At 37.5% G+C, this 13,191-nt stretch overlaps 1 protein-coding gene across 7 annotated transcripts in view; it reads right to left on the bottom strand.

Moving 5' to 3' along the window:
* The window catches only part of KCNIP4 (potassium voltage-gated channel interacting protein 4), a 399,356-nt gene that overhangs the window by 172,885 nt on the left and 213,280 nt on the right, over positions 1 to 13,191 (bottom strand). Inside the window, exon 1 of one of the 7 annotated variants that reach the window (XM_042052843.1) lies at positions 10,774 to 11,064. The exons of the other annotated variants lie outside the window; for them this stretch is intronic. Within the exon in view, the coding sequence (XP_041908777.1) occupies positions 10,774 to 10,873 (100 nt within the window). The 5' untranslated portion in view covers positions 10,874 to 11,064. Of the gene's footprint in view, positions 1 to 10,773; positions 11,065 to 13,191 lie in introns of those variants that run through there. 7 annotated transcript variants of the gene reach the window in all.

Below are 13,191 nucleotides of genomic sequence, written 5' to 3'. Positions count from 1 at the left end.
AGCAACAGACTAATGGATGAATACTGGACAGTAATTTAGTAAGCTGAGTCCCTAAATCCACCTGCTTGTTACACTTTGGGAGATCTCTAGCTGAAGCTCAATTACAACTTCATATGTTTGAGGAATAAAAACTTTATTTGCTTACTTGTACCTTTCATTTGCTGCTAAACAACTTTCCATCCTTTTTGAAGTGATTGTCAGGACACAAATTCAGCACAGGGTATAGAGCATAACCTTAGAATATGCTGCAGTACAATGCCACAAGAAAGAATTTCTTCACTGAAAGGCTTGTCAAAGATTGGAACAGGCTGCCCAGGGGAGTGGTAGAGTCATCGTCCCTGGAAGCGTTCAAAAAACAACTGGATGTGGCAGGCATTTAGTACTATGGTTTAGTTGATATGGTGGTATTCAGTCAAAGATTGGACTCAACAATCTTGGAGGTTTTTTCAATCTTAATGATTCTCTGATACTATAAAACTAGCTAAGCCATTACCACCTAGATATCCCTCAATGTTTTAGGATCTTTCAGCATTTGAAAGCTGTCCCAAGAAAGATGGGATCTAGCTGTTGGAAAGTTCATGAAGCAATCTTATTAGCAATATTATACTAATAATAACATACGGAACTCCTTTTGCCCTTCACCAGGAAATGGTTAACTGTTTCCATCTGAGTCACACTACCAGAACACTGGTGAAGGTGCTTGGTGACATGAAAGACTCAAATGATCAGACACACCATAAACTGAAGGTGTTTCCTAAATTTACATTAGAACATATTTCCTAAACTTATATTACAACATATAGTATGTTAGAAAAGAAGTTCATATATTAAAAAAAATTCATTCTTCAAGAAAAGAACCTTTAACTATCAGTTAATAAATAATATAAATAAAATATTGGTCCTCTTTAGGCTCAAGGTGGAGGCTGTTTGACATCTGAGAGTGTCTGCTGTAAATGCCTGCTTCCTCTTGAAGTGTCCTCCCACTTGGTTCCTACTGGGAATATTAACTACTTCCTAGTTGGAGAATCTCCCCTGGAGAAAACTAGCACAGCGTGGAGAAATACCAAAGCACACGCTTTCATTTGTGGCATATTGAACACACTTTCTCTAACCTCAAAGCAAGATGTCACAGGACTAAAAATGAGACATATTTCTTCCATGAGCACAAGGACTCAGTAACAGTGATCTGTCCTTAAAAGTATGGCACTAAAAAGCTGCAGACGAGATTGATTCACTACCTGTTGAATTTTGCCACGAACTAGGATGGCCACTCACAGCCATGTCTGCTGCTGAAAAATATATGAGTCCAAAGCAGGTCAGGTGGTTGACTCGGAGCGAGGTAATCATTCCCTTCAGTGATCATTTAAGAAAAGACCTGGAACTGACAAGCTATCTGATGGATGAAGGGGGATGATTTTCACCTTTCATCTTCCCAGCAAGGGCACTGCTCAAGGTCTTGCATTACTTGCCAATTACAGCTCACTTTCAAGAAACAGGCTGAGGTCAAGACTGTAATCAGCTTCAACTGGATCCAAATAGCCATGTACTTGGTTACTGAGCCCATCATATTTTAAACAACAGAAAACACTTACTAGAAAAATAACAAAAGAGTTTCATTATTGCTCTTCAATTATAATAGAAAATCCCTCCACCCACAAGAAAAAAAAAGGAATCTGCTTTGGTCCAAATAGTGATACCAATAGTACAACATGTTGAACATGGTACTTGGGAATCCAGTCCTACACTTCCTTATTCTATGCATCCACATAACAAAGAGATGTCTAAAAGTGTTAGTGAATATAGAAAATAAACCAATATTGAATTAGATACTTTACCACTTCGATAAATATTCACTACAGAGATTTAGAAAAATAAAACTCTGTGAATAAAAAGTTACATTTTATAATTTTTCATGACAGCAAAATCTCTCTCTATAAATTAAGAGTTGTGAACATCCAGGTTTATAACCAGAAGGAAAATCCCCAGATTACTACTTCTTTAAGAAGGAACAAAAGACAAAAATGGGAGGAAGGGAGATCTTCCAAAGATGAAAAAAAGTGTACCTCTTTATACTCACCTATATTCATAAAGATAAGTAACTGCAGATAATTTCTTCTAAAACTTAGTATGATAACCCCAAACCCAAAAAACAGTTCTGCAGCAGAACTCCTAATCCAACACATTATTTCTTTATTTATGGTAGGCAAATTAAGGATGAACAAAACCACAGGAGGTGGTACACTTGTAATAATCCATATCAGACCTCATAGCAGAAGGTCAAATCTTTAGTATGGTTATTTAAAATTAAAAAATAAAATTACCAAAGATTTTCTAATGAGTTCTTTTAACAAAAACAAACAAACAAACAAACCAAAACAAAACCCCAAAACCAACCAAACAAAAAAAACCACAAAAAACACACACACACAAAAAAAGAAAGAATTTCACTATATTTTTATTTCTGTGTAGAATCATTGATGTGATTATCTTTATTTTGCAAAAAAAAGTATGAGATGAGCTAATTATTGCTCAGCTGTATCAATGGTAAGGTATCAAGTATGGGCAAGGCAGGCATATTATGTCTTACTTCTGATCTGTCAGACCAATTTTGAGTCCTCTGTCCAGTTTGAGTATCAATATCCTAAGAAGATTATTAAAAACTGAAAAAGGTTCAGAAAAGAACCACAACACTTATTTTGCATCTAGAAAACAAATGGTACAAGTGCTGAAGTAGTTTTACTCAGTTTCTGAAAGAACAAAGTGAGGTTCCTAAACAGAGATTAAGTTAGTCTACAAAGAATAATGAAATTGGATGCTGCATAGTATGTTAAATCTAGCAAAAAATAGGTAAAGGTATTATATAGGTAGCTCTTAGGCTAAACAGCAACAAAAACCTGAACCAGGTACTTTTGTGGAATTGAAAGTAATTATATGCTGGGCCAGCTTGTCAAAGGAATTTGCGATGAATGTTTAGCTTGGGTTTTTACAATGAGATTTACCTTTTAAATAGAAATGTTTTGGGTCTGTCAACTTTTGGCTCAGTCCAAAAATTCTAGAATTCAGAAAGTGAGCTTCTTATAATTGTCCTGTAAGATAATGGTAAGGAAGCAAATAGAAAAATTACTAGCATTTTAAGTATAACTTTTAACAGATTATTACATTTTTTGCAATCCTAACTCAAAGGTGAGCCAGTTCTCATTGACTGGGTCAGCATCTGAGTTGATTGAGAATACTTCCCTGTTTTAATTACTTCTTTATTATTTCTGAACTATTAAATCAATTTTGATTGTGAGCAAGTGATCTACACTTTGTCATATCTTAATTGTCAACTTGCAAAGCACCAGTTTCAGCATCCTATTCTGCCTTACATTACACCTCTTTACTTCTGAGAACAATTGCTCCTGTTCTAGTAACCTGATTTATCTGAGACTACTTATCTAACCATAAAATCGGCCAGAATGTGAACTCTGAGCTCTGTAATGAGTAAGCGGGAAACTAACACAATTTACATTGACGTTGAATAAATATACCTAACGAACATAGTAATTTTTGTCTGAATGTCTTAAAAAATTAGAAAATGCAAACTGTGCATAATTCCTTTTATCACCAGCTGCAAGTTACAAGTGAAGCAAGGCAGACATCTGATGGACCTTCTATCCCTGGGATCTTACTAGGTGTTCAGTGGCTAACTTGATATTTGAAGGTACAGATACTCTCACTGTCTTGCAGATATAAATTTAAATCTCGGACTTCAAAGGAGGTAACTTAGATGGCATATTAATATAATTTCAAAATGTAACATGTATATGCTAAGGCTAAATAAAATTTGACTCAGTGTGGAAAAAAAAAGTTCTTTCTAATGAAAAAATAGTCAAGGACTTTACTGAGATGATAAATTACTTTCCAAGCGGACCGACTACACCCTTCTATAGAGAAGAATATGATCTTACTCTCCAAGGGGTATAACACTCACTGCACCTGAATATTATGGATTATCAGCAGAAATTTTGGCTTTCCAGAAATATCAGGATCACTAAACAAGATAAATCTATGCCTGCTTTTTAAGTGCAACTGTTAAGCATGCTGTCACCATCAGAGAAACTCACGCACTGTTCCTGAAAGTTCCTCAGACACAGGCAAAAAGTGACTGTAGATAGACGATTTTTTCCACCAGCAGAAACTGTCATTTCTGATTACCTAGAGACATCCCATCACTTTGTAGAGACACAGTTAGAAAAATGCTGAGTATGAGCTTCTAGTACCAAAAGAATAGATCAAACTGTGGATGTACAAGAGTCTGTTCTGATGTACCTACAGCAATTCCTGAGTGTTATTGATATAATATCATAATGCTTATGTCCAATAAAGGTATCTTCCTTAAAGTCCTAAACAACTCACTTCTCTGGTAACCCTTTTTCTTTTCTGTTTCAGATGTTGGTTTTATTTTCTGTATTAGAATTTGGTTTTAGTAATGAGAGTAAAACTCATATTTCTTCTGTGTAAAAGTTGCAGTATTCCCTACAATAACTCTGATATAACTACTGATAAATAAATACCTGATTAATGAACATATATTACCTGATCTACTCTCCTTTTCTATCACTATCTCCCATTATCAACAATAAGAAAGTAGCTGTTGTAGTCAACTCCAGATGATTGAAATTTTGTCTGTTTAGAGAAGAATTTTTTTTGACCATTGATCCAATAAAGAAAATGTGCCTGGAGAACCACATACCTCTAGAGAGACCACTGGAAAAAAATGACTGCAGAAAGGGAAAACAGAGTTGTTGTGTCAGATTAAATCATCTACCTCATTAGATCTAGGCAGCATTCAGTCTGGCTGAACTGAACTTTCTACCAGGTGCTGAACAATTAATCACCAGAGAAATAGGTCAGATAACTAAAGGAAGAACTCTCCTATAAAAAAAAAAAAAATAACAATGGCTAAAACACAAGAACTTCTCTAAACCTTAAGAATATGTAAAATTATTTGTATGCCAAAAAGACAGATGTTCTAAAGCTGAGGAATATTTTGAGTGAAGGTGGCTGATGGTTAAATCAGCCAGAAAAATACAATAAAAAATTATGAATTCTGTAGGAAGATGAATTAGATAGCCAAAATGTTGCAAGCCTCCAATAAAATGAGAAGCTTTAGTTAAAAACTCATTTTTCTTCTGTGTTATAGTAGCTACATTGCTTATAAATGTGAGAGTAATAGTGAATATATGGGAAAAAGGGGAAGAAGCAAATGAATTGATGCATTTAAAACTTGCATAGGAAACTAATACATTTTTTTAAATGTTAATTATAAACTAGTAAGTTTGCAAAAAAGCATTGTATTAATAACTCAGAGTGTAGGACTCTATCCATATATTTCTTTTGGCATCCTTTCAATTACAGTATTCATCAACTTCAGTCTCTGTAGACGTAGAACACCAGACACACACATTACTATTGAGAGTGACAGTAAGTGTTCAGAAAAGACACTCTTCAGCAGACACCAGCCTGGAAACACCAAGTTTTTCAGCAACAATGGACCAGCCTTCAGAAGATGACTCAGAGATGACAGACTGCTTAAAGCAGGCATCTAAAGGGTGAAGGTACCTATCACAAATTCTCATGGCTAGCAAGCTGCTTTTCTCACCTGACTATTTCTGGTTTTTTTTAAACTGCATCCATAAATTGGAGCTTCTAGTATGAAAAATGGGAGGAGTTTTCCTCTTATTCATTCTGCCCAGTAGTGGCTTGCTGACCAGTCATGCAGGATGCACAACCTGATGAGATGTCCACATGTGCATAATTCCAGATCAACTACAATAAATTCTGCTGTCTACAAATGACTTACTAGTGCTGTTTGAGCTAAATATTTAATCAAGAAAACTGGAGTTCTGTGTTAAAGATTTCTATCGACTGCTCACTCACCCACATATGAGGAGTTGTTTCAACAGCTGTTTAGATTCAATTTACCTTGTAATTTATGAAGAATTAATTGAACAAATTACTTCTAAGGAAAGCCTGAAATTATTAATATTAAAATTTCTATCATATTTTTGTCTTTTGTCCACTGTCATCCCTGCCTAATCATTTCACAAATTGGTTCATGCTTGCTTCCATACTTCACAATTCTGTGCATAACTCTCTTTGACACCCAGACCAAATCTAAGAAAAGAAAAATGGCATAAAAGCCCCTTTGTTTATTACATGCTATCTGTAGGATGAAATGCTCATCATTATGAATCTTCAGAAATGAATATCGAGGAAAAGCTTGGCAGAGGCTGCTCAGAGAGTTCATGGAGTCTCCTTCACTGGAAGTGTTCAAAGCATGCCTGGGTGCAATCCCTTGCATTGCTCTACATGAACCTGCTTTAGCAGGGGATTGGGACCAGATGATCTCCAGAGGTCCCTTCCAACCCAAACATTCTGTAATTCTGTGGTATTACTCCTTTTCCATCCATGAAGAACATTGTGAGGAGGGACATCACTGTGGAAATGTTGACATTCCCAGCAGATCATAGTCTGGATGGAAAAACAGCTCCACAGGCTGCTAGTTTCAGAGCAACCACAAGTAACTTCCACTTCGTTTCCAATCATATCCAGTCATATCCTTGTCAAAAACTGTTGTAAATATCACAAGCAACTACCACTGTGTCTGTGGTTTTGCTCTTTTTTCCAGCTGATGAATGGGAAGTTGTTAACAGCCAAGATTACTAAAATGGGATTAGAAGCTGCTTTGACATTTTGGAGGAATTAAGTGTTTCAGTAATTTAGCTCAACTATTACAATTTTAGCTGTAAAGTTCTACTGCTGCCACTGTCAGGACTCCTAAACAAGGATTTTAGACAGATACCAATAACAGAGATATGGAACCCACATTTTACAGTAATCTATATTGCTCCTTCCAAGTCATGTTTCTCTATTAGATGTTCTAACTACTGTAAGAGTATTTCCTAAGAAGCAGGGTATTCCTATTTAAATATTTTTGATCAGTCGTATAATTCAGATTTCTTCTCTGAACCTTATTCCTAATGGTGTAGGTTTCAGTGCATACCTTGATGAAGAGGGGTCTATTTTTCAGTTTATTTAATTAATAAGTGATTTAGCTTTTGAAAAGCAATCCAGGTTTCCCAAGAAACTTCAGGACAAAGCCATTTAAACTTAGGTTGATTTCATGCTGCTTCAACCTCTCTGTCTCCAACACTTTACCCAGAAAAACTTTCATACAAGGAAGATATTCACAAAGAAAACTTTTTCCATTTCAAGTTCATATGATCCTTATATATGAAGATCACAAAGTACTTTTCAGAAAAGTACTAAAAATATACTGAGGTCATATAAATCAATATCCTGAGTATGGCATAATCTTAAGATGGTAACCTCTTGTACATATAACTACTCAGTTCTTGTATCTCATCCTACTTATGAATGACTTCAGGAAAAACTTGCCATACAAGAAGAAATAATTTTAAATTGATACCGAGGTGTATCTAGGAACAAACTTTCCTGGTTAGGTATCAATGCATTACTCTCTACATCTAATAAATTACTGTTTTAAAAAAAAAGTAAAGTTTATCAAGGAGGACATAATCTAATCTATGGAGAGTTAAATATTTAACTTAGGGACAACGCCTGTGCAATCCACAACCCATGAGAATGAATAAATCTATTCTGCTACTCATCACTTTAGGAGCTATCATACAATATTGAAAACACCTATTTGAAAAATCTTTTATAACAACAGTAAAACCACTCAGCAGTTAAAGGGAACTGGGCAAAACCACAGAAAGCATACTGCAATCTAAGTGAGTGCAATACATCATAAAATAATATTTAACTGAGAGATAAAGTCTCTGCAACCCACAATCTACTAAAGTGTATAAATCTATTCTGCTACTTATCACTTTCAGAGCTTTCATACAATATTAAAAACAACTATTTGAAAATACTTTCTTACAACAACAGAATCATTCAGCAGTTGAAGGCAATAGGACAAAACCATAGAAAGCATACTCTTATCTGAGTGAGTGCAGCATAAGTATAAGCAAGTATATACAATGTTTACTCTGAAAATACATTATTTTCAAAAATAATTAAATAATTGCAAACTATTATTATCATACACATAATTTGCAGTGAAGAGTCTGAAGGAAGCAGAGTATTTCTTGCATTTATGGTAATTGTGACACTGAACAGGGTGCTCTTGATTTACATCGTTGCATCCGATTCTTTCAAATTAATGTGGTGTTTCACAAAGTTCAGAATCATGACAATCCAGCGAAAGATAAGTTATCTTCAGGCTTTTGTTAACATGAGAGGGACACAATAGGATTCTGAAACCTCAATCTCTACCAAAGCTTCAGAATGAGTTTTAGCATCCTGCACTGCGTGCACTGTGTTAAAGACAATTACTGACTCTGATCTCCAGGTAGATAAAGGATGTGTTTTATAAACTATAAACTCTTAAATTGCATGAAGCAAATAGATAGATTTTGTTGGGACATACTAACCTCTGTGGAAAAGAAAGAAGGGATATAACCTACCCAAACCCAGAAAACTACAAATATCTTTATAAGACCCAACATTTTCAGAAAGCTGAGACCAACTTCCTCACTGATTTCTGGAAAAGCACATGCATAGTCTGACTATACTTGTAAAATTTCCTTTTTTTAAACATTCTACTCAAAAACTTCTCTAATATTTGCACAATTTTACAATGCCTGTACTTTTCACTCCTGAGTGGAAATGAATAGCCTTGATACTTATTAACATATCAGATATTTTTTCAATTCTTTAGTAAAAATGTAAAATTTTTTTATTATTATTATTGCAATCAGTTCAGATCTTTAAATCACAAGTTTAAAAAAAAACAGGGAAGAAATCTGCATTGATCCTGAACTAAGAGGAAAAAAAATTCTTCAGTCTGTGAAATTTAGCTAAGGCCCATGAACACACACCATTATTTATATCTGTTACTTGATTCCCATGTAACATGCCTTTTATGCCACCCACAGAAGTGGAACATCACAGAAGAATGGGGCATACATGTCTTCCTGTGGTTTCCTCTAGCTAGCATGCTGGAAACCTGTCCTGCACTAGCTAAGAACAAACTTTAAGACTGTGCACACAGACTGCCAGACTTTTGGCCAGTGGGGAAGACAAAAAAGGCAGCTGCACAAGAAACTTATTTCCTACAGAAGTAATACAACCACTGACAGACATCTTCACTATATTTTGAACTGTCTTTCCATTATCAGCTTCTCCAGCCATAGCAACAAGTACAGACAACAATCAGATGATGTATTTTACCAGGGAACCCAAACAGATGTGGCAATCAGACTTGACAGAGCACACCCAAACATGCCAAACAACCTAAAATGTAAATATAGATTTTCCTTTTCCCAATCTTTGCAGCCTCCAATGCTAGAAATAACTTTTATGTTAACATTTATCATGTTGATTTATCAACATGATAAACTAACTTTAGTTTATTTAATACTAAACACAGCACAAAAGGAAAATCAGAAGTTCATAGATTTAAAGGAATCTCTCCATTGTCATTTAAACTTGATAAAATGTACTCTAACACAATTAAAATATTTATAAAAACACACTTGATAACACATTTTTGTCATCTCTGCAGGGCTTTAAGATTCTGTAGCAAGATTCTAGCAAGTCCACACAAGACAGCAACACAGAGAGAGTATCAGCTGAGTAACTTCCTTCTTTAAAATCACTTGAAAGGAAGACTATGTTTCTTGAAATGGCTACATAAACAGGACTGGCTTAGACCTTTTCATGGGAGAAAATTTGGCTTATATTCTTACACAGTAACACATGAAACCACAATTAGTCAACAAAGTTCTCCTTTTCATAGGTGTCTGTACACTGTATTCAAATGCCAGCTTACAGGAAGATTTGAGAATACAATATACCTTCAATGTTTGAGAAACAGACCACTTAAGACTGTAATCTAATAAAACACTGGGATGCAATGATTGTCATTACATTATCGACCATGCTGCAAGCAGTGTTTTTTTAGTCTAACTCTTCATATGGTAAGAATAACAGCTCTCTTGGAAATAAGGTAAAAATAATCAATATTCCACTATTCAACATGTAAAAAGCACGTTTAAAATAAAGTAAGCTTCTTGGTTTAAATTTTTAGTGCTTTTTAAAGAAACAGTATTGCTAATAGAGGAGGGGATCTGTCTAAGAAAAACAAAGCATCAAGCAATAAAATTTGCACTTGATTGCCCTTAGTGAATGTTCAAGTTTCTTAGTTTGAATCTGAATATTGCAGTTCTTCCTCAAGCATAGTTTAAAATGTTAACAGTAAATTAAACATTCAACAGGTTTTTAAATACTATAAAAGATATATCTTGATCTTATAACAATTCTACTACAGATGACATTAGCGTGAATAAATTACAAAACAATTTTGATTACAAAACAGTTTGAAGGCAGTATGACTGTCTATAATCCTCCTAAAATTTGCTCTACCCTCCACTACTTTAAATTTTCAGATTTAAAACAGGAATCAGAGATTCAGACTTTAATACCTAAGTTTATACCGGCAGTTTTCCGGATACCTGTTTATTTTTCCTGCAAAATTAAACCACCACAACCAACATCCACAACAGACAGCCACCGATGTGCACGTCGCTCTCAAGGTGACTCAGGTAGTGCTTTACATCCAGCTTACAGGTGCCTCCTGCCTCGCTGCAAGAGAATAACCAGAACAGAAAAAAGACGAGCCACTGAAAATCACTCCCTTACCTTCTAAACCTGCTTCAATCAGCCCAAACTGTTCCAACACTTTTACAAAAAGCACAATCACGATCAACACCGCTATCATTTCAAGCCCTTCCAAGTTCATGGTGAGTTAGGTCATGGTCTGACCACCGCCACTGAGGAAAGAGTTCTTCTGCCTGGCTTTCTTTGCAAAGCCATTAAACTAGGCGCGGAAGGCTCCTGCGAGGGTAGGGGGCGAGTGGGAGGGGAGCGGCAGGGAGCACATCCCGACTACCCCAGCAGAGGCCAGGAGAGGCGGGCGGATCAGCTCCGGCCTGCCGGCACTGCCCGGCTCGGCACAGCCATGCGGGCAGCGGGGGCCGGGCGCCCGGGACACACCCGGGGTCACCCGGGAAAGGGCCCCGGGCGAGGCGAGCGCTGCGGCCGGCGGCTCCTCCCGGCGGCGGGAGCCTCATCCCGGCGGGGGGAGCCTCATCCCGGCGGGGGGAGCCGCTCCCGGGCTGGCGGCGGAGCCCGCGGCAGGCGCGGAGCCGTTGCCGGGGCAACGCGGGAACCGGGGCGGGCCGGGCTCGGGGACAGCACCGCGGGGCCGCCCCGGGCTGGAGCTGGGGCCGGCCCGACACCGCTGCCCGTGGGAAGCTGCGGGGACGGGCAGCCGCCGCACCAGTCCCCTCGCCGCACCCAGCCGCGGCTGGCTCCAGTCGGAGGATGGGTCGGTGGGGCACTTGCCAACTTCTCGGTTAGCTTCTCCGGGTAAAACAGCCGCCTCGGTACGAGATTCCACCTGTTGCATGTGGCAAGTAATACACAACATTGTATATGTAACAGCAAGCCAGGATTCCGTTTGTTGTTGGTTTGTTGGGGCGGGGGGCGTTGTAATTATAGCAAAAAACCCAAAATAAGCTGTCTCAAATTCTTTAAGGCTTATTCCGTGGCTGATTTGAAAAACAAAAATTGAAAAGATAGATTGAGAATCAAAGTGTGAACCATAGAGTGGTTTGTTTTGGAAGGGATCCTAAAGATCTTCTAGTTCCAACCCCCTTGCCATAGGCTTCCACCAGACCAGGTTGCTCAAAGCCCCATCCAACCTGACCGTGAACACTTCCAGGGATGAGGCAAGAAAAAGGAGAAGCAAGCTCATTATTTTTTATTTTTTCTCACTTCAGTAATATTTGCAAAACTAAGTATTTTCCATGGAAAACATTAACAGTGAAATCCAGGAATACTGACCACAGGACTGAACTGGTATCTTATACCACTAACAGCCACTGGCCTATCTGCAGCAGTCTGCAGTACTGGCATTGTCACACGCAGTGTATTCATGGTTAAGGATTTACTCTTTAAATCCCTTAAAATTTAGCATCTAAGAAGAAATTTACAGCAGAAAAACAGCACCTCTATTGCAGCAAAAAATGAGCAGGGGAACAATTGCAACAAATTTAATCCTGTCTGGTAGAGCACTGTCCTCCTCATGGTTGAAATCAATTACTGCCAAGGGCTCAGTTTTCTTTCTTTCCTTAGATAAGATTAAAAAAAATTCATTGTGTTATGTGAGAACTGGCAGCAACTTCTAAGTCCCCCAGGTACACTTACATTATAACAGGTGTTGTCATTACTGAAAACAGTGGAATGAACTGGGAGTAATGGCACTAAGAGATATAATATAGGTACTTTTTTTTGTACAGTGGATAGATAAAGCCTTACAGTATAATGTTCACAGGTCACTGTTCTATGATTTTTGCTCAGGATTGGACTACCTGAAGCTGCTTAAACTTTTTCTGTCAGAAAATCTGTCTCAACACTCCATCCTGAATATTGAATTCATTTCAGTTCTGCAGGCAGCTTTTCCTTGTGAAACTTTGCTTTTATTTGATGCGAACTTTCTCCTTAATGTTCTTCTTTTTTTCTCTCATTCATTCTTCGTTCCAAACAAGGCTAAATGTCTTCTCCCTCTAAGCCATCTAATCAATAGCTGTAAGCAAAGTAGGTCCAGCTTTCCTTCAATGTGGAACTGAAATAGACTAATTTATCAGCAACAGAAACATAACATCTGCAATCTTGTATGCCATTACCCAAAAGGTTGGTACAAGTTGTGTTTGGGTACATGCAACATCACCACCTGAATAGACATACTCCTTTTCATTAATAGCTTTCATTAATATTGGTTGCTGAAAATGTAAAAATGAAAACACTTTTTAAAAGATGTTTTTAAAGGTACTTTTGTGACAGTTCCACTTACTCAGGGCTGAAAGCAGAAAAGTGGAAAGCAGAGCTTGTGGTGGCAGTTCTGCAAAGCTGGCAGCTGCCATTGCCCTGCAAACTGGAACCCCATGGCTGGCAGTGACCAGACAAACACACGTGTCAGGAATCTGCCTCCTCAAGTATCAGCAAAGTGAATAGTTTTTCCCAGAGGTGTAGGTGTACTGAACCTATGGCTAATTA

This window comes from Corvus kubaryi, unplaced genomic scaffold (assembly GCF_017639235.1).
Source record: "Corvus kubaryi isolate FWS band 111438036 unplaced genomic scaffold, C.kubaryi_AGA036_p1.0 split1-131, whole genome shotgun sequence".
NCBI lineage: Eukaryota > Metazoa > Chordata > Aves > Passeriformes > Corvidae > Corvus > Corvus kubaryi.
Note: the sequence above shows the minus strand (reverse complement) of the source record. Positions and strands in the feature narration are given on the sequence as shown.